Source organism: Sprattus sprattus (genome assembly GCF_963457725.1).
Source record: "Sprattus sprattus genome assembly, chromosome: 9".
Classification (NCBI taxonomy): Eukaryota; Metazoa; Chordata; class Actinopteri; order Clupeiformes; family Clupeidae; genus Sprattus; species Sprattus sprattus.
The window spans coordinates 23,137,452-23,163,730 of record NC_137928.1 but is presented as its reverse complement, the minus strand read 5'-3'; the positions used below and the strand labels follow the sequence as shown (position 1 = coordinate 23,163,730).

At 43.1% G+C, this 26,279-nt stretch overlaps 2 protein-coding genes across 2 annotated transcripts; both read right to left on the bottom strand.

Moving 5' to 3' along the window:
* Positions 1–6,614: 6,614 nt before the first annotated feature.
* LOC308370365 (extracellular calcium-sensing receptor-like) lies at positions 6,615–11,469 on the bottom strand (the record flags this gene model as incomplete). The annotated part of the gene is made up of 6 exons (XM_080845019.1): positions 11,333–11,469; positions 10,350–10,641; positions 8,631–9,446; positions 8,272–8,499; positions 7,818–7,941; positions 6,615–7,522 (listed from the first exon to the last, which is right to left on the bottom strand). The coding sequence occupies exons 1-6, from the start codon at positions 11,440–11,442 to the stop codon at positions 6,615–6,617; spliced, it is 2,478 nt and encodes an 825-aa protein (XP_080701145.1). The 5' UTR covers positions 11,443–11,469.
* Positions 11,470–17,268: 5,799 nt separating this feature from the next.
* LOC308370364 (extracellular calcium-sensing receptor-like) lies at positions 17,269–22,761 on the bottom strand (the record flags this gene model as incomplete). Its single annotated transcript, XM_080845018.1, has 6 exons — positions 22,637–22,761; positions 21,631–21,922; positions 20,163–20,978; positions 19,784–20,011; positions 19,393–19,516; positions 17,269–18,176 (listed from the first exon to the last, which is right to left on the bottom strand). The coding sequence occupies exons 1-6, from the start codon at positions 22,744–22,746 to the stop codon at positions 17,269–17,271; spliced, it is 2,478 nt and encodes an 825-aa protein (XP_080701144.1). The 5' UTR covers positions 22,747–22,761.
* Between the last annotated feature and the right edge of the window lie 3,518 nt (positions 22,762–26,279).

Here is a 26,279-nt window from a genome sequence, read left to right as displayed (position 1 = left end):
CAGGGTGCACCATCCACTGGGCCGCGAAAATGTTTCAGTTTTTTTTCCCCACAAATTTTCCACAAAAAAAATGATTTTTAATATTAATTAGGGCTGTCAAATGTATAAGATTATGAGATTATTGTGGCCGAGACTAATGCGATAAAATACATATTTTTAATGCAACTGTGTTTACTTACGGTGTGTTTGACCCCTGACACGAAACCGCTGCGTGCCTGCAGTCAGTAAGATAGAAAAGACCGAGTTGGTAGTGAATCATGGAGAGAGCTGAGGGATTGTTGGGCGGAAAGTTTCTGTTTAAGAGGCAAAATGACGGAACAATCGACAAAACTAAAGTTGTATGTAGCATTTGTCAAGCTCAATTTAGCTATCACAGAAGCAGCTCGTCTTTAATTTATCACCTTTATGCAAAGCACCCAACAGAAAGCAGCCCCAGGTTAAATGGTCGCCAACCCACACTCCACGACTTTTCTAGGTAAATAACTAGACCCGTCCTTGAAAAGGTTCCCAACGCTGTAGCAGTTTGGGTTGCCGGTGACTGTCGGCCCATCAACATAGTTGAGCACGGTGGGCTAACTGAGGTGTTCCGAATTGCTTCAGGGGACAATTCTGACGATTTACCGTCAAGGGGCACCATTCCCGGGAATTTCCCGGGAAGGGACCAAGAGGGGAGGGGGGTCGATGTGTTACTTCTCACCTCCCGCTGACAGAGGCGCTAAAGGCTCTTATTAGCATATTGACTGTAGCCTCACACACAATGCTGCCATTGGTTGAAAATGACCAAGATTTAAAATTAAACCGTCTTGTGATTGGGGAAAGATATTCTTCTCTATTGGTCAACTTTCAACTGACAAAATCGTAGCCCCTCCCATTTACAGCTATTGAAATGAAAAACGAAATTTATAATTTATGTATAATAATATTATAATAATATGTATACTAATAATGGTTATATATGAACTAATGAATTTCTTATTAATCCTTTAAATAATCATAGTAGGCATAATAGAAAGGCTGTTGCTTTAGACAACTCGAGCATTGAAGACCTTAGTCAGGAAGTGAAAACCAAAGCTTTATTTAAACAGAAAAACAGACATTGCATCTGAGAGAAAAAAAACAGCACCAGCAATAACAGCAACATAGCACTGAAATCTGGGACAATAACATTTTGGAACGGCTTCATAGTGGCGGAAATGTGGTAGTCTTTCCGATGGTGTGCCGACACGAAGCCTTCTGTGGTCAGCGCATATCTGGGGTCCCGCCCGGTCGAGTCTTCCTTGCAGAGCCGCACACAGGTCAGAGAACTCTTTGCTTCTGAAAACTGGCAGCCGCACAATCCAGACAATTTCCCCCCCGTCTGTGCAATCCTCTTCATAGGACATCAGGTCCAAGGTAACGTTCTTCCAGAGGTCCATTTCTTCCCTCGCCAAGGCGGTCATCCTCGCCTCCATCAGCTGTAAACATAAACCAAACTAGACCTAACGCAAAGCGTTACTAAATATGACCACCAAATGTTCAATAGGTTTTGGCACAGAATGAGTCATGTTTGTCAGTGTGTTTGTGTGTTTTGTGTGTGTAAATTGGTTTGTGTTTCATTTTTATGTATTAAAGGAATTATTTGTGATCGATTTTGATGATTTGGTTATGTAATGTTTTGTGTACTACTTTTTTGTGGATTGTTTTGGTATATTTTTCTTTTGCAATGTAGTTTGTTAAAACAGGTCACATAAAGAGGTGTGGAAAGTGAAGTTTCCAACCACCAACAGGTGGCGCTATAGGTGATATCAGTCAGGCATGTGTACGCGTTCGGGTCGGATCCAGCGTCCACCCTAAGACATTTTCTCTGGATCAAACAATGTACGCAAGAGTTATAAGAGACTTTGTGTTTTGTGGCAAGCACTGGCAAGTTGGCAAAGTTTGAGGGTCTGCCACGTCCCACACCTTCCGACTAATGAGAAAATCTTCTATAACTTTTAGTCGCCCATGGCTGAAGAGTAACCTGACCACATTTCAAGGCGTTCCCATTAAATTTGTCGGAGGAGTTCGATCAGATGCGAGGTGTTCAAACGGCGTCAAAACGCATCTTCCACTCAAAATGGCCGACTTCCAAATGGCCGACTTCCTGTGGACCTGCCACCATGGCGTCAAGAGACTTTTTGATGCGTCGAAGCATGATGAAGACGTGTACCGAATTCCGTCAAGCTACGCCAAAATAACCCCAATGCCCAGGGTTTTTTGCAATGTTCTAGGGGGCGCTACAGAGCCATTTTGCTCCATCCATGGACAAAAACTCTACCGAAGATGATCGGTTACAGGCTTGATGTCCCTGGCAAATTTGGTAATTTTTCGAGCACTTTGACATAAATGCGATTGAGTTATAAGAGACTTTGTGTTTTGTGGCAAGCACTAACAAGTTGGCAAAGTTTGAGGGTCTGCCACGTCCACACCTGATCTTTGATCTTTGACCTACTACAGGCGCTTCGTCAAGGGCTTTGCCGATAAAGCCAGCCCATTGCATTGACCGGCTCAGAAAAGGACTGCGCAAACGCATTCGACACTGGTGAAGGCACCGGTGTTAGCATTTCCTGACCCCACTCGCCTCTTCATCCTTGACACCGTTGCCAGCGACATCACAAAAAGGAGAGCAAGGAGAGCAGGTTATCAGCTACTTCAGTCTAGCCCTCAGCCGGCCAGAGAGGAACTACTGGATCACTAGAAGAGAACTGCTGGCGGTTGGTCCCGGGGATAATGAATTTCCGGACTTATCTCTACCGGAAAAAGTTCCTCCTACCCTCAGACTTGGCTGTTGAACTTCCGCTAACTGGATTGGCAGTTAGCTTGATGGCTAGAAACGCTCCAGGATTAGGACTTCGACATACAACACCGGGCTGGCAAACTGCACGGTAATACGGACGCATTGTCACAACGACCATGTGTGGCGAATAGAGCACAGCGACGGCTGAGACAACGCATGGCCAGCATCCGAGAGAGGCAAATGTCCGCACAGCCAACACCGCGGACACAGCGCAGGCCACAGACAACGAGTGGGAGGTCTTCGACAGACAACAGCTGCAGCGGATGCAAGAACAAGACCCAGTCCTCGCCAGGCTCCTTTCTTGGGTGGGAGATGGACAGCATCCACAGTGGTGTGCTGTTTCTGCTCTGGATCCAGGGAGGAAAAGCTCTGTACTTGCATTGGCCCAACTTTACCATCCGAGAAGGGCTGCTGTATCGCCGCTGGAAGACACCATCCAGACTGCGCAAGACAATGCAGGTGCTGGTGCCCCTCTTGTGTGCGTGGCCAGGTGCTGCGGATGAACCACGGTGCTGGGGGGACAGGCAACTTTGGCATCTCAAAGACATTACACCAGCTTCGATCACGGTTCTACTGGCAGGGTTGGGGCCTCGACACTGAGCAATACGTCCATTGCTGTGACACCTGCACAGCCAGAAAAGAACCCTGGCGGTGCTCCCATGCCCAGCTACAATGATACCAGGTCGGGAGCCCATGGAATGAGTCCGTATGGTCCACTTCCGACCTGAGTGCCGCCACAACAGCAAAATTCATGGTGAACGAGGCGCCCCTGAGGAACTTCACATCGACCAGGGGAGGAACTTCGAGGTAGAGGTCTTCCAGGAGGTCTGTCGGTTGCTGTTGGTAAAGAAGACGCGGACTACTCCAGAGTGATGGACTGGTGGAAGGTTTTAACAAAATGCTGGCGGAGCAGTTGACCATGACCGGCAATCGGCAGGCAGATTGTGACCTTCACATTCAAATGGTCCTGTGGGTGTACAGGAGCGCAGTTCAGGAGAGCACCGGATGCACACCCGCTGCCTTGATTTTCGGCAACGAGCTCCGGATGCCCATGGATCTGGCGTTCGAACCACCCCAAGAGCCAGCGTTCGAGGGCGCGCCAGAATTGGGCTACTATTGCCGGCTGCTCAATCGGCTCCGGAAAGCGCATGAACTCAACCGTGAGGCTCTGCACACGGCAGCTGCACGTCTGAAGCCTGACTAAGACAACTGCTCTACTAGACAGGACTTTGTCACTGGCGACCAGGTAGGGGTTTACTCCCCGCAGCAAAGAAAAGGTATGTCTCCTAAGTTGTTTTAGCTGTCAGATGCACCGTGTGCAGCTAACAGGGGGTAGAAGAACTGTAGTCCTCCACCTTGACCGCCTAGCACCCTACCCGCCTTTAGCTCGCCTCGGTGGGGAAATAGAGATTATGGGGGAATTGTCCACTAGGACTGTAACATCTCCGCCTGCAACGCAGACGCCACCAAACCACTCAGGGCGTACCCGCAGGCCTCCTGCTTATCTTCGAGACTTTGTAATGCAGGCTGGGTTTTATGAGGGCGTGTAACCCGCCTGGAGGGGGCTATGTAGCGTAGCTCACACACCGCTACGCGGACTTGTGTTATTGTTGGACCGCAGTGTATTACGGGAGAACTACTCTGCGACTGTTAGCCTTTATAAAACAATTGGGTTCTATCGCGTTGTTTAGCTGTTTCTGATTGGACGAGAGACGTTCCATCAGTTGGATTATCCGTCAACATACCAACTGTCTGGGACTTTTCACAGCTTATAATAAATCACTCTGCGATGAAACATTCTTTAGCGCATTGATGATAACCGTTAATTCAAAAAATGTATAATTCCAAACCAAGACGTTGACAATGGAACAATTTTTTGTTGCGGTGAAACAATGGCGAAATAAACCATTTTTAATCAATAACTTTGTGTTGAAATGTTAATTTGTTGACTGTAGAATTGTTTTATAAAAGCAATATAGCACTCGTGGGAGTGGGCCTTGGTGGCTACGGCCGAACACCACCCGTGGGATTATCCCTTACCTACCCCACTCCCACTCGTACTATATTGCTTAAAAGTTCTATGAATATGTGTGTTATATTCACCTGTAATGTGTGTGGTTATGTGCAAGCCTTCCTGTTATGATGTCAATGTGGTAGATACAGTACATGTGCCTACTGTGTTCATGTTATACTAATGCTGTGGTTATAACCTGCTGTACTAACTGTAAGTGTCGTGTATGAGTATTGCTTGACGATTTGATGGCAGTAAAGTGTTGAGAGCCAATAGAGAGCCAATCGACCTGATTTCTTGCCTTCGTCACACTATGTTTGTGTCATAGTTTGTTGGAAAAAAAACGAGCTCAAATTCCACTTGTGATCCAACAAGCTTAATGCTTGTCACTGTATGCAAGCCTCACTAACCCTAGGCATAAAATACAATTTATAAAACAATTGGGTTCTATCGCGTTATTTAGCTGTTTCTGATTGGACGAGAGACGTTCCATGAGTTGGATTATCCGTCAACATACCAACTGGGACTTTTCACAGATAATAATAAATCACTCTGCGATGAAATATTCTATAGCGCGTTGATGATTAAGCAATATAGTACGAGTAGGACTGGGGTAGGTAAGGGATAATCCCACGGGCGGTGTTCGGCCGTAGCCACCGAGGCGGGAGGCCGAGTGGCGTAGGCAACAACACCCGTGGGATTATCCCTTACCTACCCCACTCCCAAGAGTGCTATATTGCTTTTATAAAACAATTCTACAGTCAACAAATTAACATTTCAACACAAAGTTATTGATTCAAAATTGTTTATTTCGCCATTGTTTCTCTGAGTCAACAAATTAACATTTCAACACAAAGTTATTGATTAAAAATAGTTTATTTCGCCATTGTTTCTCCGCAACAAAAAATAGTTCCATTGTCAACGTCTTGGTTTGGAATTATAAGAATTTTGAATTAACGGTTATCATCAATGCGCTAAAGAATGTTTCATCGCGGAGTGATTTTTTTATTAGCTGTGAAAAGTCAGAGTTGGTATGTTGACGGATAATCCAACTCATGGAACGTCTCTCGTCCAATCAGAAACAGCTAAATAACACGATAGAACCCAATTGTTTTATAATAACCGTTAATTCAAAGTTTTTAAAATCCCAAACCAAGACGTTGACAATGGAACTATTTTTTGTTGCGGAGAAACAATGGCGAAATAAACCTCCGACCTCGGTGGCTACGGCCGAACACCATCCGTGGGATTATCCCTTACCTACCCCACTCCCACTCGTACTATATTGCTTAAATATACGTTCTGACAACCAAAAAACGTATGCCTTTTTCGTACACTATGTACATTTTGCCCTCTCACGTTGTGAATTATATTAGAAATCCTGAACCATCAGATTGATTTGAAGTTTAAAACTGCCCTTACAGTTTGATAACAAAGCTGATTTAGAGTATATTGTATTTACATGTTCAAACTCATATTAGCACATCAATCACATGAAACCTTTATAAAAGAGACTTTATCAGTAAAAAATGCCTTGAACTTCAATAATGCATTAAAAGGTATGGAAATGTGTGTTTACAGTGCTGGACGGATGAATAACAAAGCATCATCTTTGCCAGCGGTCAGGATTGAGATGATTTTGGCAACTGTATGGAGGGACAACAGAGTTGTGTACTAAATCCAAAATTATCTTATGCCTGGAAGGGGAAAAGACCATATTGTAGATATACATAATATATAGATACATATTATTAAAGAGTAAATTATACTGTATATCAGGTAGATATTTCAGTTAGAGGCTCTGCCCATGAGTGCCTTTTTGGTGTTTCTCTCTGGGTGCAGGAGAATTATGTAGCATTTTGGGGCAAAAATAGCCATGAGTAGGCCGAAGCTGGAGGCCAGGATTGCAAAAATCTCCACTGCATCTGCATACTTACCAGGGGAGCTTATATAGGCAGGAACGAAAGCAATCCACACAGCACAGAATATGAGCATGCTGAATGTTATGAACTTGGCCTCATTGAAAGTGTCTGGGAGGTTTCTTGCTAAGAAAGCTAACAGGAAGCTAATGGCTGCCAAAAGGCCTATGTAGCCTAACAATGTCGCAAAACCTGCCACTGAGCCAACTGCACATTCAAACACAATCTTGGAGCTCTGGTAGTGAGTGTTTTTGTGAGGTGCAGGAGAAGCAGTGGAGAGCCAAATCACACAGATGACCACTTGGAGAGCAGTTAGGATGAGGACAGTGCCTCTTTGTTGGGCTGCTCCAAACCACTTCAAGGCCCCCTGACCTTCAGGTCTTGAGGCCTTAAAAACTGCAATCACAACCATTGTCTTGACCAGAATGCTAGAGACACAGAGTACAAAGCTGATACCAAATGCTGCATGGCGGAGTTGACAGGTCCACATCCTGGGCTGACCAATGAACAGCAGGGCACACAGGAAACAGAGTTTTAGTGAAAGCAGAATCAGGAAGCTCAGTTCGGAGTTGTTGGCTCGCACTACAGGAGTATGACGGTGGTAAACAAATATGGCGAGAACCACTGCAGCAATACACGCCCCAAGTAGAGATGCTGTTGTCAAGGAGATGCCCAAGGCCTCTTCATAGGAGAGAAACTCCACCTCCTTAGGGACACATCGGTCTTTCTCCAGGTTTGACCAGAACTCCTTTGGACATCTGAAGCATTCAAGAGAATCTAAAGGAAGAGTTGGAAGGTAGAAATGAAATGAAGGGAAAGGGAATAGAGTGACTGAAAGGTTCATTCATACTGAAAAAATTGCAGTAATTGAAACTCTTCTACTTGAGTGAGGTATTTCATAAGTAGAAATAAACATCCAAAACATAATAGTATGCTGGGGCACACAGATACATAGTGTACACAGATTCAGAGTAGTATGTTGAGTGCCTTCCTCTTGAGGCTTCTAGAAGAACACTACAGACATTGCTAAAATAAAACCCTGTTTTTGGTCACATTGTCTGTGATGTTTTACCTGTCATGTTAGTGATCTCTCCATCTGCACAAGGAAGGCAATCAAAGCAGCAAACAGGCAGTCCTTTCCTTCTGACTTTTCTGGTTCCCGGGGGACAGGACTCACTACACACTGACCTTGGAGGCTGTGGTTGAAAGCAGACAAACAACAGAGACTTCTTCAAGCTATAATCAAAAAATATAATGTATGATATATAACATGATTTACTATGTATCACTGGCTTAACAAGTCTTTGTTATTGTAATAATTGCTAATTATTATTTTTAATAAATGCTTTGTTAGTAACAAAAGTGCTAATGTGAGCCATTCAGCTCACTATTATTCATCTCGTATCATTATTGTGGATGAGAAAGCATTTTTTATGTATCTATTGGTTGATTGACAACAAAACTCTACTTACTTCAACTTTAAGCATTTATATGTTCAGGTTCAACATAGAAGGAGGTTAAATTACCTTTTTTGATTCGAAGTTCCAGAAGATTTTGTCCTCATCCAGATTGAGCACTTTCCCAGTTGGTTGTGATTCATCAACAACACCCACAGTTCGAGCCTTTATTGTACCATCTGGCATCCCATGCCAGTTCAAGATGTCATAGATGGCCAAGGCATCCCCATTTTTGTCAAAAGACACTTGATCCCCAAAACCTGTTGTAAAGTTCACTGACTGTAGGTAGTGGAGCAGCTGATACAAACAAGATGGGAGGAATAATTATTAAGAGAGATATTAAACATCTGGAGAATAGTGAAAGCCAGGCCCTCCTAACACAAATGCTTCAGTGAATGTTTAAAACATATTTACATGCTTATCTGTACCTGCCATGGATGCATATCATGGAGACTGGCACAGCTATTCCCTTTAAAGGGCCCTTGGTCTGGGACACAGCTCATCAGGTTGTGGAGGGAGTGTGCCAGGGCATAGACTGCTTTATAGACATTGTAGGAGGGTCTGAGGTCAGACACATCGCTGTATGCCAAGTCAGCTTTGCTCAGGTCCTCCTGTCCTGTACAGATTCTTCCCTCAGCCACTGCCAACGCCTCTAGTGGCTCAAACCTGCAGCCGAACATCTCCTGCCAGAACCTTTTCACCATACTGTTAGGGCTGTTGTCGGGGCGTACACTCAATAGAAACTCCTCAAGCCCTTCAATCTCTCCTCGCCGGATGGCAATGCCCAGAGTGCCTCTTAGGAATGGGAGCAGGCGCGGGATAAGAAAGGCAGTAGAAGTGGACCACGCCTCACTGGCAATCCACTGCCGTGTTACATTCTGACGAACTACCTCATCCATGAGTGGCAGTAGGTATGATCCCGTTGAAAAGACCACAATCACTCGTGAGGTAGAAGTCTGAATCACCTGCATGATCTTTCTGATCTCCACAATATCATTGTCTTTGGGCAGTATTTCTGAGAATGCTAAACAGCCACCAAATGCAGTGATATCTTCATGGAATGACTGAGCAGCATGTCGGCCATAGTCATCATCACTATAGATGAGACCCACCCATGTCCATCTGAAGTGCTGCAATATCTGAATCATAGCTCTCACTTGGAAGGCGTCACTGGGAATAGTCCTGAAAAAAGAGGGGTAGCGCCGTCTGTCACTTAAGCAGGAACAGGTGGCAAAGAAGCTTACCTATAAGACAGTGAAAAGCATTAAGTTTCTTAACCATGTATGAAATTGCATTACTATTTCTGATTATACATGCCACATTTTAATGCTGACAGAACAGTTTAGGCAGTTTAATTAAAGACCATTCCTTTTCTTTAATGGTTCTTAACTCACTGTGGACTTAAATACAGACTTACAACCTGTCATTTTTAATGTGTCTATTCTCAAGTAGACAGGTGGTATTACACACACATAAGCACACATTTTTTTAACTATCCCTTTGTCACCATGTCCTGATTCTGCTCATAGAGCACAAAGGGGCATGTTTTTTTTTTTTTTTTTTTTGTAGATGTATTTGCGCTCCCTCTGAATACTTTTGTATTCGCAGGCAAGTTTCGCGTTCCCTCGCTTAGGCAAATATATTGCAAGGAATTGCAAAACTACTGCTATGGAACACAAAGGTAATTTAAGAAAATATCACCACCATCACCCTTGTGAGGGCTCTTAAGCTAACCATTGACAATATCAATATTTGAATATAAGATCTTGGCAACATTCAAATTGAAATACTCAAAACAGCCTTGCACTTTACAACCAACATTGTACATTGAATCTTATTACTTTGAAAGCCTATGGTAAAAATAAACATGTAGTGTCCTGTTTCTGTAATGGTTGTGACATTTGATAGCTGTCTATTTTCATTTTATCAATATTAATTCAGTTTGGCGAATCCTTGCAAACATATTTGGGGGAAATAAGAGGGAAGAGAGATATCTGATCTGGCTACTTTTATTGGCTTCGTACGGTTACAGCGGTAACTGACATCACATTAACTACATCCGTAGGATGTAAAGCAAGAAGTCCGGAAACCAGTGGGCATCGCTCGAATATGCTCGCACTCCAGTTTAATATTTTGCTGCTACATACCATCGGAACACGGAACAGTCCCAGTACACTGGATATGGCAATTGAGTGTGTGGACCCAGGATCCCCCACGATGCCTAACACGGGAGGTAACCCACTGCAATTCCGCATTGAAAAAGACTTTTCGTTTCCGCTCACAAGCGCTGTGGCAGCTCGGAAGGCCACATCCAGCCTCACGCAATTGTCATACATTCGATATCCTATCTTGATATAAGGGAGTATGTTTGGGTTTCCGTTGATCTCGTTCACAGCAAAGACCATCGTCATTGCTGCTTTGAAACCCTCCATGTCAAACCTGAAAATAATAACAGTTGTAATTATACCTCTGCTTACTCTCTCATAGCCATGAATTAGGTATTAGTTAGGATTCTTAGCTAACTGCTGTTAATAATATACGAGAGGGGATTGTCAGATAATACAATTAGGCCTATTTTACATTTATAGTAGTCACTAGTCATTATTACAATGTTGTTGTTTTTGGTAATTTAATGGAACAATACTTATGACAAAGATGTATAAGGGTTATTATAGGTCATGAAAAATAAGACTAACAGTGTCTGTGTAAATTATTTTGTTCACTGAAATATAACTTTCAATACACAAAAACGAAATAAAAACTACAATGGACAATGGCGCAACTAAATCCAAATAGAATTGCAGGTAAAATAAGTTTGGTTTAATTTGCTCCCACTGGATTTGCACTGTGGTTGCTACCACTTTGTCCTCCTCTGTTTGACTTCCTGAGAGACTGGCCTATAAAAAAAACCTAGGATGAATGAAATCAGTCATATTTGATGTCATGCATCCATTTTCAGCTTCTTTAAAGCAAGGCTTTCTTCATAATACCAGAAAAGCGAAAACTAAATAATAACAACCAAAATTAGTCTAACTGAAACTTAACTGAAATCAAATACCAAACTTAAATTATATTTTCTAAACTATAATAAAAACAATTCTGATACTTGGCCTGCAGCTTCTCAACTCACTCATGACACCAGAGCTGCTCTGGTTTATTCCTGAAAGACAGCTCTGGAAACAAAGCAAGCAAATGGACCTCGAACAGTCCTCCTATGATCACATCTCCATCCTGGTGCATCCCAGTCAGAGTGAACTGCTCCCGCAGCTGGCAGAGGTCAGGAGTATCAGAGCTGGAGTTGAGGATGGGAGAGAGCAGTGTGGCCGCTGACACTGTCCAGGCCAGCAGAAGGAGAATTGGAGAGACCCACATGTCTGCTCTCTGTCTGCCTCCCTCTCTTTGCTCTTTATTGTTTTATGGAGAGGGTTGTGCCTTTTCAGTGTGTCATCTGACATTCGATTAATCAAATTGGGCAGATTGGCCATTTGTTTGAGAGGGGAGGGTTTATTTTCATTGTTCATTTTTGGGGAGTTTAGAAAAGTTAAACAAAGCAAAGTAGGTCTACTGTGTGTATTTTAAAAACAGCCTTAGCATTCACCCCTCACAGTTGCAATGTTCTAAATACATGTTTATATAACTCAGTATTTGGATATTTTGGTTATATGTTGTATAGTCAAACAATCACACATCGCACAGGCATTACTCAAAAATGGAGAGGTTAAAGGTTTATTTCTGTAGATATTGGTTAATAAAGTACATTAGTAATTATCATTTATATAAACCAAACCAGGGTTTACAGAGAATCATTGGCCACAGGTGTGCTCCTCCATAACATCCTGAGGGTGGCAGTCAAACACGGATTTCTTTTTCGATCACTCGGAGACAAGGAGGAAGCATCTTAGCCTACTGTCTAATGTCAATGACTTAGGACAATATTTCTCATCATAACATCATAAGGTCCTTTGTCTTTTAAAGTGAGGGTGATTAATGTGGAGGTTGATTTTTACCATTTACATGTAAATGTCCATGTAATAGCTAATCATATACTTGAAAACAAACTAAAAAAAGATGAATAGAAAGGGAAACTACATTGATACTTTGAATATAGAATTAAGGTTGTTGTTGTTGTTTTTTTTAAACTCTATTTAAAAAACTCTTGCTCAATTCCGTTGAAGATTGAAAAAAAGAATAAAATAAATACATCAAGTGATTTTACAAATGACAGTTTATAAATGTATTATTGTGGACATTTGCATTGTGGAATGTTGTGTTCTTTTCTTCTATTGTTTTTTATTAAAAAAAATATTTGGGTTTTATGTGAACATTCCATGGATGAAAATGCCTTTGGGCAAATTATGTATTCATTTCTGTATTTTTTCAGTGTTTTTGTGTGGTTGGATTATTATTATGAAACATTTTGGTGTAAATATGCAATGGAGGAGGCCAAAACTGGGTCAAAGAACTGTGAAGCGTATTGCCAATTTACAAACGTGATTGGAGAGATCTATACTGTGTGTTGAGAGAGATTGAGAAATCTACTGAAAGATGAAAGCAACCTTCAGAGAGTAAATAATGTGTCAAGAGTTCCTACCTCCATGCACACTTTGACCATTGGTGTCAGGCTCGCTCAGGGATAGAACCCGAGTTGCTGGTTTGGCTAATCAGCGCTTTAGCCAAGTTACCAAGTGAGGACCCAATGGCAGGATGAAGTTCAAACCTTGGTTTCTTTATTACTTACAAAAGTAATATTTCCAAGCAGCGATAATCCAAAACACATAAGATCAATGGTTACTCCAAAAACACAGAAGATAAAGTGCAGGGCAAAAGGCCATAAACTAAAAAGGGAAAAATTTAGCCTTCAGGCGGACCTGAATAAAAAGCTACCCGAGGCGGCTAGAGAACCGCAACGCGACACATACCTTAGACTAGCTAGGGCTAGAGGCACAGAAGTGCTCGAGAACACACTTGTATTCCTTTCAGAAGACAAAGTCAAAAGGTGCTTGGGAGCACTGCTCGTGTTCTTAGGACCCACGGGTCTTACAAGAACAAACTACTAAGAAAGACTAACAACGACCTGATAAGGTCTACAGAAATTAGCCAGGAATTTATACCCTGGCTAATAGAGGGAAGTGACAATTACAAAATGCGAGACAGGTGAGGGCACACAATGGGAAACAGGTGAGGGCACACAATGGGAAACAGGTGAGGGAACACAAAGTAAACAAAGAAACATGTGCATACAAATAACAAATACATTACTGTCCTTTTGCCACCAGAGGCCCCCAATGTATCAATTCTTGGCAATCTATTCCAGAATCATGACAGTACTCCCTCTCTAAGGGCCGGCTTCCAGACAACCAAAAAAATAAAGTCCACGCAGGGTGGGTGGAGGGGGTCCAGGGCAAGGAAGGCTGGCAGTCAGGATCCGGGTCAGGCGACTGGCCGGGTGGATGGCCGAACAAGGGCAGAGTATCTGGTCGGACAAGCATGAGCAGGGTGTCTGGTAGCCGGCCGGGCGGGCGGCCATGCAGGGCCAGAGTGTCTGGTGGCCAGCTGGGCGGGCGCCCTAGAAGGGACTGAATGTCTAGTGGATGGCCGGATGACAGCCAAACAGGGGCAGGGTGTCTGGTGGGCGGCCAGGTGGGCGACCAGGTAGGGGCAGAGTCTTTGGCGGCTGGTCGTGGGCAGGGCCAGTGGCTGGGATAGTTGTGGCACCCAGGACACTGGAGACGGGGGGCGTAGGACGGGAGCAGGGGCGCCTGGGTCAGGGACACAGACGCCTGGGACACTTTGGACAGGGACATGGGCGCCTGGGATACTTGGGACAGGGACATGTGCGCCTGGGACAGGAGCGCCTGGGGTGGCAGAGTCATCAGCAGCGACGCCATCTGCGACGTCATCAGGGGGTGCTGCTGGGCTGGTATCGGGCCGCATCGGGAAGGGATGCTGGAGGGTCTGGGTCGGGAGTGGTGGCTGTGGGGTCTGGATCGGCAGCTAGGACTGCGGCATCCGGTCTGCCTGGTGCACTGAGACTGGGGGCATCCAGGACTGCTGCATCAAGGGTGGGTGCATCTGGAACTGCAGCATCTAGGTTGCCTGGTTCACTCAGGCTGGGGACATCACGGACTGCTGCATCCAGGCTGGGTGCATCTGGGACTGCAGCATCCAGGCTGCCTGGTGCGGCAGCTAGGACTGTGGCATCCAGTCTGCTTGGTGCACAGGGACTGGCGGCTTCTGGAACTGCAGCATCCGGGCTGCCTGGTGCACTGAGACTGGGGGCATCCAGGACTGCTTCATCAAGGGTGGGTGCATCTGGAACTGCAGCATCCGGGTTGCTTGGTTCATTCAGGCTAGGGACATCCAAGACTGATGCATCTGGAACTGCAGCATCTAGGTTGCCTGGTTCACTTAGGCTGGGGGCATTCAGGTCTGCTGCATCCAGGCTGGGTGCATCTGGAACTACAGCATCTGGGTTGCCTGGTTTACTTAGGCTGGGGACATCCAGAACTGCTGCATCCAGGCTGGGTGCATCTGGAACTGCAGCATCTGGGTAGCCATGTGCACTGGGACTGGTGACTTCAAGAACGGCAGCAGCCGTCATTGGTAGAGTAGAGCAGAGGCAATGGCGGCCTCAAAGCTGTCCATGGTAACCCGGTCGTAGACCCACAACTTCACTGCCTGGAAAGCCCTGAGGCTGGAGCACTCGGGGCCTTGCTTCTCCCAGATAGCGGTTGCAAATACCAGTACCTTGCCTAAGAGCAAGGTAAGCAATGGGCAACCGGTTGGAGGACAGGGTGACGGACCGGCGCTTGAGCTCCAGATGGCATTTGAGGAGAAAGAGTCTGCAGCCATCCGGATTGCCGTTGTAGCGTGGTGGCCCAGGTTCCTAGCCATTTAAAAACAGGAATGGGCATTTCAAGAAATAACAGTACACCCTTTACCCTCAGGCACACACACACACACACACACACACTTAAAAACCTACCACTCACACTGAAAATCATTTATTGAAAATGTATTCAGTGCTATGGTGTCTGAGGGAATGGACGCTAAACGCTTAAGTCGAATTGTTAATCAATCCCCTGGCAACCTCGTACCATAAACTTTGCAGTGGGTATCACAACCTCTGAATTCACCTGTTCTAAAAGGTCTATGTGAAGCCATTTAACATAATCATCAAGTGGTTGTGATCACTTTGAACCCAAGACAACCTTTTATTGGTGACCTGATTTTGAGAAATTAAACTCTGCTTATGTCTAGCAAACATTGATTCCTGGTTGTTATGGTTGTGTAGCTGCTATACTAGCTAGCTAGCTAAGGAAACTTTAAATAACCTTTTTTGCTTTGCTACCATGAGGGTAGGTAAAGGAGTGGGGGAGGGGGTGGCTCCCGTAGGAACGCACAGAATTTGCAGGAGGGACTGTCATTCAGTGCTGCCTCATCGTGCAAACACTGCACTTCCAGGGTCTGTCCCCTTTGTCTTTGTTGGGTACAGTTACCTTGACATGATGACGAGAGAAACGAGAGAAAAAGTTAGCCACTCGATGGAAAACAAGTCAGTTCTACCTAAAAACAGTATACAACCGAACTGGGCAGCAAGCTGGCCAGGCCAAGAACAAGCAAGCTAGCGAACCAGCTAGGTAGCTCACTTAAAACTTTTAAACGTTTAAAAATCATGTCGCTCAAAGCCAGTGACAGGAGAAACCGCACTCAAAGACTTGTAGGAGTAGAAGACCTTGAACCTGAGATAAATAGGCGTAGCACTAGCCAGGCGAAAAGCACTGTCGACTGGATCTCTTCAAGAGAATTATTGAGGCCGAGGCAGCATCAATCGTGGCTATCTTACCACTGAGAGGGGCTCAGGAGAATGATTAACACCTTCTCAGCCATTCTGCGTGAGTGAAAAGTGCTTCGATTGGCTCAAACTTATCAGAATCATTTTGGATCTTCACCTAGCTTCGCTTGTCATTTCCAAAATGGCAGCTTTCTATGTTTGTGTCATCGTTTGTTGGGGGAAAAGCAATCAAATTCCACCCACGTTCCAACAGGCGTTATGCCCGTCACTGTAGGCGCCTCACTCACCCTAGGCATAAAGTATATACGTATTGACAACAAAAAAACTATGCTTTTTCCGGACACTATATATACATTGTGCCATCACGTTCTTAATAAAATTCTAAATCCTGAACCATCAGATTGATTTGAAGTTAAACACCGCCCTCATTGTTTGATCACAAAGATGATTCAGAGTAGGTCGTATTTACACATTCAAACTCATATAAGCATATAACTTCTATGAAACCTTTATAAAACAGACTTTGTAGGAAGCAAACTAACCTTTATGTTGATTCTTTGCTTTATTAGTATCTTTCTTTATTAGTATGTGCATGTGTGTGTGTGTACTGTATGTAAGAGTGGATGAGTTACACTATGGTCGTAGGTGTTTTTACCCCCACCTAGAGGACACCTGAACCTGAGAGGCTGAAGGTGGAGCCCAAGGGTTAAAGGCCTTAAAAGCCAGGAGCCACAGCATCTGGGCGTGGCTGAGGAAGGCAACACTTTTTTGACCGTGTGCCAGGACGTTTGCAATGAGAACTGTGCTATCCAAAAGACTCTTTAGTTTAATATCTTTTTTTTTCCAACAACTTGTTATCCACCTTTTCGCAATAAACAGTCAAAGGGACCAACTGGACTCACCTCTACTCCTCATCTTTTCTACACGCGTCAGTACCTAAATTCAACTCAGCTACCAGTGGCATAGAAATTGCTGCTACAGACTTTATCAGTGAAAAATGTGTTTTATTTCATAACTTGAACTTCAATAATGCACTACAAGGTATAGAAATGTGTGTTTACAGTGCAGGACAGATGAATTACAAAGCATTATCTTTGCCTTTGGTCAAGGTTGAGATGATTGTGGCAACTGTAAGTAGAGACCACAGAGTTGAGTATCAAATACAAAATTATCTTAAGCCTGGACGTGGACCATATTGTAGATATATACGTACATTATATATAAATACATATTATTAAAGAGTAAATTGGTCAGTATATCAGGGAGGTATTTCAGTTAGAGGCTCTGCCCATGAGTGCCTTTTTGGTGTTTCTCTCTGGGTGCAGGAGAATTATGTAGCATTTTGGGGCAAAAATAGCCATGAGTAGGCCGAAGCTGGAGGCCAGGATCGCAAAGATCTCCACTGCATCTGCATACTTACCAGGAGAGCTTATATAGGCAGGAACGAAAGCAATCCACACAGCACAGAATATGAGCATGCTGAAGGTAATGAACTTGGCCTCATTGAAAGTGTCTGGGAGGTTTCTTGCTAAGAAAGCTAACAGGAAGCTAATGACTGCCAAAAGGCCTATGTAGCCCAACAATGTTGCAAACCCTGCCACTGAGCCAACTGCACATTCAAACACAATCTTGGAGCTCTGGTAGTGAGTGTTTTTGTAAGGTGTAGGAGAAGCAGTGGAGAGCCAAATCACACAGATGACCACTTGGAGAGAAGTTAGGATGAGGACAGTGCCTCTTTGCTGGGCTGCTCCAAACCACTTCAAGGCCCCCTTACCTTCCGGTCTTGAGGCCTTAAAAACTGCAATCACAACCATTGTCTTGACCAGAATGCTAGAGACACAGAGTACGAAGCTGATACCAAATGCTGCATGGCGGAGTTGACAGGTCCACATCCTGGGCTGACCAATGAACAGCAGGGCACACAGGAAACAGAGTTTTAGTGAAAGCAGAATCAGGAAGCTCAGTTCGGAGTTGTTGGCTCGCACTACAGGAGTATGACGGTGGTAAACAAATATGGCAAGAACCACTGCAGCAATACACGCCCCAAGAAGAGACGCTATTGTCAGTGAGATGCCCAAGGCCTCTTCATAGGAGAGAAACTCCACCTCCTTAGGGACACATCGGTCTTTCTCCAGGTTTGACCAGAGCTCCTTTGGACATCTGAAGCATTCAAGAGAATCTAAAAGGTGAGTTGGAAGGTAGAAAAGAGGGGGATAGAGAGACTGTATGATTCATTCATACTGTAAAAAGTGCAGTGTGACGGGGCACCTGTGTGACCCGCCACTGCATTCTGTAGGCTGCTGCTTTTGTGGACTGGGTGCAGGTGTTTTGTGTATGTGTTATATGTTGTATGTTAGGTGTTCATGTCTTTGTTCAGTCAAAGTCAGCAAACATACAATGTCTTGTCTCTGAAATGTTCAGTTTATTTGGTTTAACAATCATACATCAAATTGTCATATTTCATACCGTTTGCCTACCGGTGTTTAGTGTCTCTAAGTTTGTGTTTTGAAGAGGGCGCGATATGCTTCAGTTTTAAAAACCTGATTTATGTTTAATGAGATTGTTGTATTTTGGCTGCTTTAATATGTGTCGGCTATGCCGTCATTGAGCCTAATTGCTACCATGTGTAGCCTGTGTTTCCCAGGTGATTGGGACATTGATTGCTAAGGTATGGCTGCTGTGAGCCACAGGTGTTGGTGCCTGTGCCGATGACACACCTGCTGTTTTGATTGGCTTGAGCCAATTAAGGTTTGTGTCTAGGCTACTTTAACTCACCTTTTCCTTTGTTCAGGAGAGTTCCAGTTTAACAAGACGTAAGTCTTTGGAGCTCTCATTGACTAGTTACAATGGTCCTTTTATCATGCCTTTTTCTGTTGTTTGCGAGAGTGTTTGTGTTTAATAAGGCGTAAGCCTTACAAGCTCTCACTGGCCAGCTAATGTGGTCATTTTGATACAGTCGACTTGTGTTATGTTTATTTGTATTGAGGCTATGATGCCTATTTCTTTGTCTTTTCGGAAACTTTAATTTCTATTAATTTAGTATTGTCATTGTTTTTACTGCCTTTGTGCCTTATTTGGGTATAATAAAAATGCCCATCTTTTCAACATCTTCTCCCCTCTGAGTCCTCCTATGAGTAACATCTTGCTCTAAGCGCGAAGGCTATCCCGACCTTTTACATGCAGTAATTGAAAAACTACTACTTGAGCGACTCGTTTCATAAGTAGAAATAAACATCCAAAACATAATAGTATTCTGGAGCACACAAATACATAGAGTACACAGATTCTTCTAGAGTAGTATGTTGAGTGCTTTCCTTTTGAGGCTTCTAGAAAAACACTACAGACATCGCTAAAATAAAACCCTGTCTTTGGTCACATTGTCTGTGATTTTTTACCTGTCATGTTAGTGATCTCTCCATCTGCACAAGGAAGGCAATCAAAGCAGCAAACAGGCAGTCCTTTCCTTCTGACTTTTCTGGTTCCAAAGGGGCAGGACTCACTACACACTGACCTTGGGCGCTGTGTTTGAAAGCAGACATACAACAGACTTCTTTAAGCAATAGGCAAAATATATAATGTATGATATACAACAACTTAATACCTTCCTATATCTGTGTCATGATTTACTATGTATCACTAGCTTTACAAGTCTATGTTGTTGTAATATTTGATGATGCTGCAAGCATTTTCTAATATTAATAAATGCTTTAGTAAACTCTACTTACTTCAACTTTAAGCATTTATATGTTCAGCTTCAACATATAAGGGGATAGGAGGATAAATTACTTTTTTTGATTCGAAGTTCCAGAAGATTTTGTCCTCATCCAGACGGAGCACTTTTCCAGTTGGTTGTGATTCATCAACAACACCCACTGTTCTGGCCTTCATCGTACCATCTGGCATCCCATGCCAGTTCAAGATGTCATAGATGGCCAAGGCATCCCCATTTTTGTCAAAAGACACTTGATCCCCAAAACCTGTTGTAAAGTTCACTGACTGTAGGTAGTGGAGCAGCTGATACAAACAAGATGGGAGGAATAATTATTAAGAGAGATATTAAACATCTGGAAAATAGTGAAAGCCAGGCCCTCCTAACACAAATGCTTCAGTGAATGTTCAACATTTTATCAGCTTTTTTTAAACATATTTACATGCTTATCTGTACCTGCCATGGATGCATATCATGGAGACTGGCACAGCTATTCCCTTTAAAGGGCCCTTGGCCTGGGACACAGCTCATCAGGTTGTGGAGGGAGTGTGCCAGGGCATAGACTGCTTTATAGACATTGTAGGAGGGTCTGAGGTCCGACACATCGCTGTATGCCAAGTCAGCTTTGCTCAGGTCCTCCTGTCCTGTACAGATTCTTCCCTCAGCCACTGCCAAGGCCTCTTGTGGCTCAAACCTGCAGCCGAACATCTCCTGCCAGAACCTTTTCACCATACTGTTTGGGCTGTTGTCGGGGCGGACACTCAATAGAAACTCCTTCAGCCCTTTAATCTCTCCTCGCCGGATGGCAATGCCCAGAGTGCCTCTGAGGAAGGGGAGCAGGCGTGTGGTGAGGAACAATGGGGAGACGGACCACGCCTCACTGGCAATCCACTGCCGTGTTACATTCTGACGTACTACCTCATCCATGAGGGGCACTAGGTATGATACTGTTGAAAAGACCACAATCACTCGTGAGGTGGAAGCCTGAATCACCTGCATGATCTTTCTGGTCTCCACAATATCATTGTCTTTGGGCAGTATTTCTGAGAATGCTACACAGCCACCAAATGCAGCGATATCTTCATGAAAAGACTGAGCAGCATGTCGACCGTAGTCATCATCACTATGGATGAGACCAACCCATGTCCATCTGAAGTGCTGCAATATCTGAATCATAGCTCTCACTTGGAAGGCGTCACTTGGAATAGTCCTGAAAAAAGAGGGGTAGCGCCGTCTGTCACTTAAGCAGGAACAGGTGGCAAAGAAGCTTACCTAAAAGACAGTGAAAAGCATTAAGTTTCTAAACCATGTATGAAATTGCATTACTATTTCTGATTATACATGCTACATTATAATGCTGACAGAACAGTTAAGGCTAACCAACGATCACTCCTTTTCTTTAATGGTTCTTAACTTACTGTGGACTTATACAGGCTTATAAACTGTCATTTTTTAATGTGTCTATTCTCAAGTAGACAGGTGGCATTACAAACACATACACATGCACACAAAACGGAAATAGAGAGAGGTACTGAACTTTTTTTTACTATCACTTTCGCACTGATTGTGTTCTGATTCTGCTCATTTTGGAGGTTTCCACATGTATTTGCATTCTCTCTGAATACTTTTGCATACGCTCGCAAAAGTTTAGAATATAAGATCTTGGCAACATTCAAATTGAAATACTCATACAGCCTTGTACTTTACAAACAACATTGAATCTTAGTGTCATGTTACTTTGAAAGGCTTTGGTAAAAATAAACAAGTATTCTGTTTCTAATGGCTGTGACATTTGATAGATGTCTATTTTCATTTCATCAATATGAATTCAGTTTGGCGAGAGTTAAATTCGCATCCTTGCAAAGACCGGAAACCAGAAGGCATAGCTTGGAATACTCCAGTTTAATTTCTTGCTGCTACGTACCATCGGAACGCGGAAAAGTCCCAGTACACTGGATATGGCAATTGAGTAAGTGGACGAAGCATCCCCCACGATGCCTACCACAGGAGGTAACCCACTGCAATTCCGCATTGAAAAAGACTTTTCATTTCCGCTCACAAGCGCTGTGGCAGCTCGGAATGCCACATCCAGCCTCATGCAATTGTCATACATTTGATATCCTATCTTGATATAAGGGAGTATGTTTGGGTTTCCGTTGATCTCTTTCACAGCAAAAGCCATCGTCATTGCTGTTCTGAAACCCTCCATGTCAAACCTGAAAATAATACAAATAATAACAATTATAATTATACCACTTCTTACTCTCTCATAGCTATGAATTAGGTATTAGTTAGGCTTCTTAGCTAACTGCTGTTAATAATATATGAGAGGGGATTGTCAGATAAAACTTTTATTAATTATAATGTTATATTAGATTTCTAGCAGTCATTATTACATCACATTGTTTTTGGCATTTTAGTGGAATACATATGACACAGATATATACATATGCTAAGACACAAACACCAGGGTTATTATAGTTCATGAAATCTAAGGGGTAACAGTGGCTGTGGACAAATTATTTTGTTAACTGAATTAAAACTCACTTTCAAAACACAAAAACGAAATAAAACTACAATAAACAATGGCACAACTAAATCAAAATAGAATTGCAGGTAAAATAAATGTAATATTCACTTTGGTTGCCACTTTATCCTGTTATGTTTGACTTCTTGAGAGACACTGGCCTATAAAAAACCTATAGGATGAATAAAATCAATTATATTTGATGTCATGCATTCTGCCTTTTTCACTTTCTTGGGGAAAAAAAACAGATGAAACTAAACTCAAATTAAAAACTGAACTGAAAACAAAATACAAATAAAAACGAATTACATTTCTAAACTATAATAACACTTATACACTGATAAAATATCTTTAGGTGTTTTTCATTTTTTCCTTATACTTGGCCTGCAGCTACTCAACTCACTCATGACACCAGAGCTGCTCTGGTTTATTCCTGAAAGACAGCTCTGGAAACAAAGCAAACACATGGATCTCAAACAGTCCTCCTATGATCACATCTCCATCCTGGTGCATCCCAGTCAGAGTGAACTGCTCCCGCAGCTGGCAGAGGTCAGGAGTATCAGAGCTGGAGTTGAGGATGGGAGAGAGCAGTGTGGCCGCTGACACTGTCCAGGCCAGCAGAAGGAGAATTGGAGAGACCCACATGTCTGCTCTCTGTCTGCCTCCCTCTCTTTGCTCTTTATTGTTTTATGGAGAGGGTTGTGCCTTTTCAGTGTGTCATCTGACAGTGTGTCAATTGGCCATTTGCTTGAGAGGGGAGGGTTCATTTTCATCGTTCATTAAGAAAAGTTGAACAAAGCTACAGTAGGTGTGCATTTTTAAAACAGCCTTATTCACCCCTCACAGTTGAAATGTTCTAAATACAGATTTTCTTTAACTCATTATTTGGATATTTTCTTTATATTTTGTTCACACAATCAGACATCACACACACTCACTCAAAAATTGAGAGGTTAAAGGTTTATTTCTGTAGATATAAGTTATTATTATACGGCTCTTCAGAATGTTCCAAAAAGTACCGTTGATTTGAATGGGCCATCCCAACGTTCTTCCATACATGAAGTAGTTAAGCAATATAGCACGAGTGGGAGTGGGGTAGGTAAGGGATAATCCCACGGGTGGTGTTCGGCCGTAGCCATCGAGGCCGAAGGCCGAGTGGCGTAGGCAACAACACCCGTGGGATTATCCCTTACCTACCCCACTCCCACGAGTGCTATATTGCTTTTATAAAACAATTCTACAGTCAACAAATTAACATTTCAACACGAAGTTATTGATTAAAAATGGTTTATTTCGCTATTGTTTCTCCACAACAAAAAATAGTTCCATTGTCAACGCCTTGGTTTGGAATTTTAAAAACTTTGAATTAACGGTTATCATCAATGCGAATGTTTCATCGCGGAGTGATTTATTTTTAGCTGTGAAAAGTCCAGTAACTGTAGGTATGTTGACGAATAACCTATAGCATGGAACGTCTCTCGTCCAATCAGAAACAGCTAAATTACGCGATAGAACCCAATTGTTTTATAATAAGGGATAATGTATAGAACGCAGGTCATTGTCGGGAAAATAAGCGAAGCGGAGGGGTGTTGCTTCACCGTGAAGGGGCTTATTTTCCCGACAATGACCGGCGTTCTATACATTATCCCGCTTATTATACGGCTTTCTTGCCAACACGAAAAAATAACTTCACACAGTGTATTTTCTTTAACATTTATTTGTTACCATTAGTATTAAAAAGCGGAGAAAGCAGAGAAATAGTTCGTCAAAGACGTTGAACTTCAAACATTCAACAAACATTCTTTAGAACACAGCTGCTCAACCGTCCGCTGAAACTCCATTGATAAGTTACCGGACTACTTGCGGAGTGCTACGAAAAACGTGAATCAGAGGCAAAAAGGCCACTTTCCTTGACAGCGGTCATTATTGCATAGCAACGGTCCGCTATCGGTTAATAACGGACCGCAGAACGTTGGGAAGCCCTATTCAATTGAATGGAGCATTCTACAGCATTAAAAAGAGCCATGTAATAAATAATTCCTGCTAACAGACCGCTACGAAAAGATAATGACCGCTGTCCTTGGCAACGGGTTTTGTGCTTCTGATTCACATCTTTCATATAATTCCGCAAGAAGCCCGGTAATTTTAACGTAACAGACTCATGGTAATTTGAAGTCAGCAAGTAATGGGTTGCTATGCAACACCTGAAACTTCAAAGTTCTATTTGCTTGTAGAACTACTGTAAATCCTCAAATAAAGGCCGGGCTTCAGATAGTAGCCGGGGTCGTGGTCCATAAGGACAAATAAAGGACGGGCCCGAATACAAACCGGGGGTAAAATAAAGTAGCCTAGCTACTGTAGCCTACCAGCATCAGTCCGTTGGCTCAAAGTAGACATCACAATTTAATTGAATGCATTTCACAAATAGCCTAGCCTACATGTTCTCCTCATGTTTAATATAATATTGTTGGCTAATTTCATGGGCTGTTTGCAATAAAAAAAGAAATTTCCCCACGTAGGACTAGGCTACTAGTAGCCTGACGATGTCATACTCATAATTCTAGTCAGAATATGAGTCTGAGACCGGACTATTGGGCTGTGATTATGGGGCGTGTTTCAACGAACCAGGAAAGAAAATTCCTCTTCGCTGAATTGGATACCTAGAACCAATCAGAGCAACGTAGTATTTCCATCTGATAGATTAAACTTTTACCTGATCCCGTAGGAAGGACGGCAAAAACATCTTTTCAATCGACAAATGCCTTGATCGCGTTTCTCTGTTCCTCTTTCAAAATGAATGCGCTGTCATATCTGTTGAGACGTTACTTAATTAGCACTCAAGGCTAGAAGCTACCATTCGTTTGAATGTTTTTTTTTTCTACGCGTTAGCATAACCTATCAATAATGCTCTAGAGTGCTTCAGTTAAGACCTATAATCCTGGGCAACACTCGTTTTGCGTATACACAACTAACCGAGTCAATGTAGACATATAAAAGTCGTGTAGATAGCTTAAATCATATAAAATATGTCCCACTAAGCTTCCGAGACGGCGCCATCTTTGTTCGATGTATACCGGTATTCTATCTATATCTGTCCATCAACGTATAAAGCCCGCCCTTACAATTTGAATGGTCAGATCACTTTTCGGGGCCGTTTAAACCCTCCCAACTAACTCGACTCCAGACTGAATCTCCCAGCCCAAAAATGTTGTGGGCGGAGTTCAGGCTGGTATCCAGGCTAGGCTACTAGGCGAATTCGTTATTGTTTAGCCTAAATGCACATATCGTACAGCCTACTGTTGTTTATCTGTAGGCTAACGTTTTAGTTTGCTAGGTTACTTTTTCCAGAAGGGATCATAAAGCAGTAGGCCTAGTAGACTTAGTAGACGTAACTTTGATATTAAATTCAAAGAGACGGTGTATGCTGATTGCTGAAGAACATTCGGGAGAAAAAGCAACAAAGAAGTTTGACATTTACCCGAGACGAATGCAATAGGCTAGACTAGCAGGTGGAGGTAGAAAGAAAGTTAGGCTGGATATCAAACCAGCTCGTTGAATACATGTTTTCAGTCCGCGATAAGCATAATAGAGTGTCTAGAAAAATTATTAAAATCCAGGCTTTGGAAATCTTTTCCTCCGTGACTGACAGTGGAGACCATAACTCCGATGTTTATTTTTTACGCCGCACCTAAAGCGCTACGCGATGTGCAGGAAGTGTTGAACGCATGCAATTAATTAGCCTATATTAGCCTACTGCAATTATGCCCATTATTTAAATAGCCTAATAAAATTCTATAACAGAAGATGAGTAAGAAATAAAGGCCTGCCCCAAATAAAGGCCGGTGCGCTGTGTAGCCTAAGTAAATACAAGCTCCGGCCACAATTGAAGGATTTACGGGTAGCCTATTTATTTCTAAACGGGACATTAAAAAGAGGTATGTTGGAGGAATGTCTGCTATCGTTTTTGGCAAGTAACCGTATAATAAGCCTCGATGCTTCCTACTTGTGGCCGATAAGATAACTACTATGTAGCCTACTTTATGTAA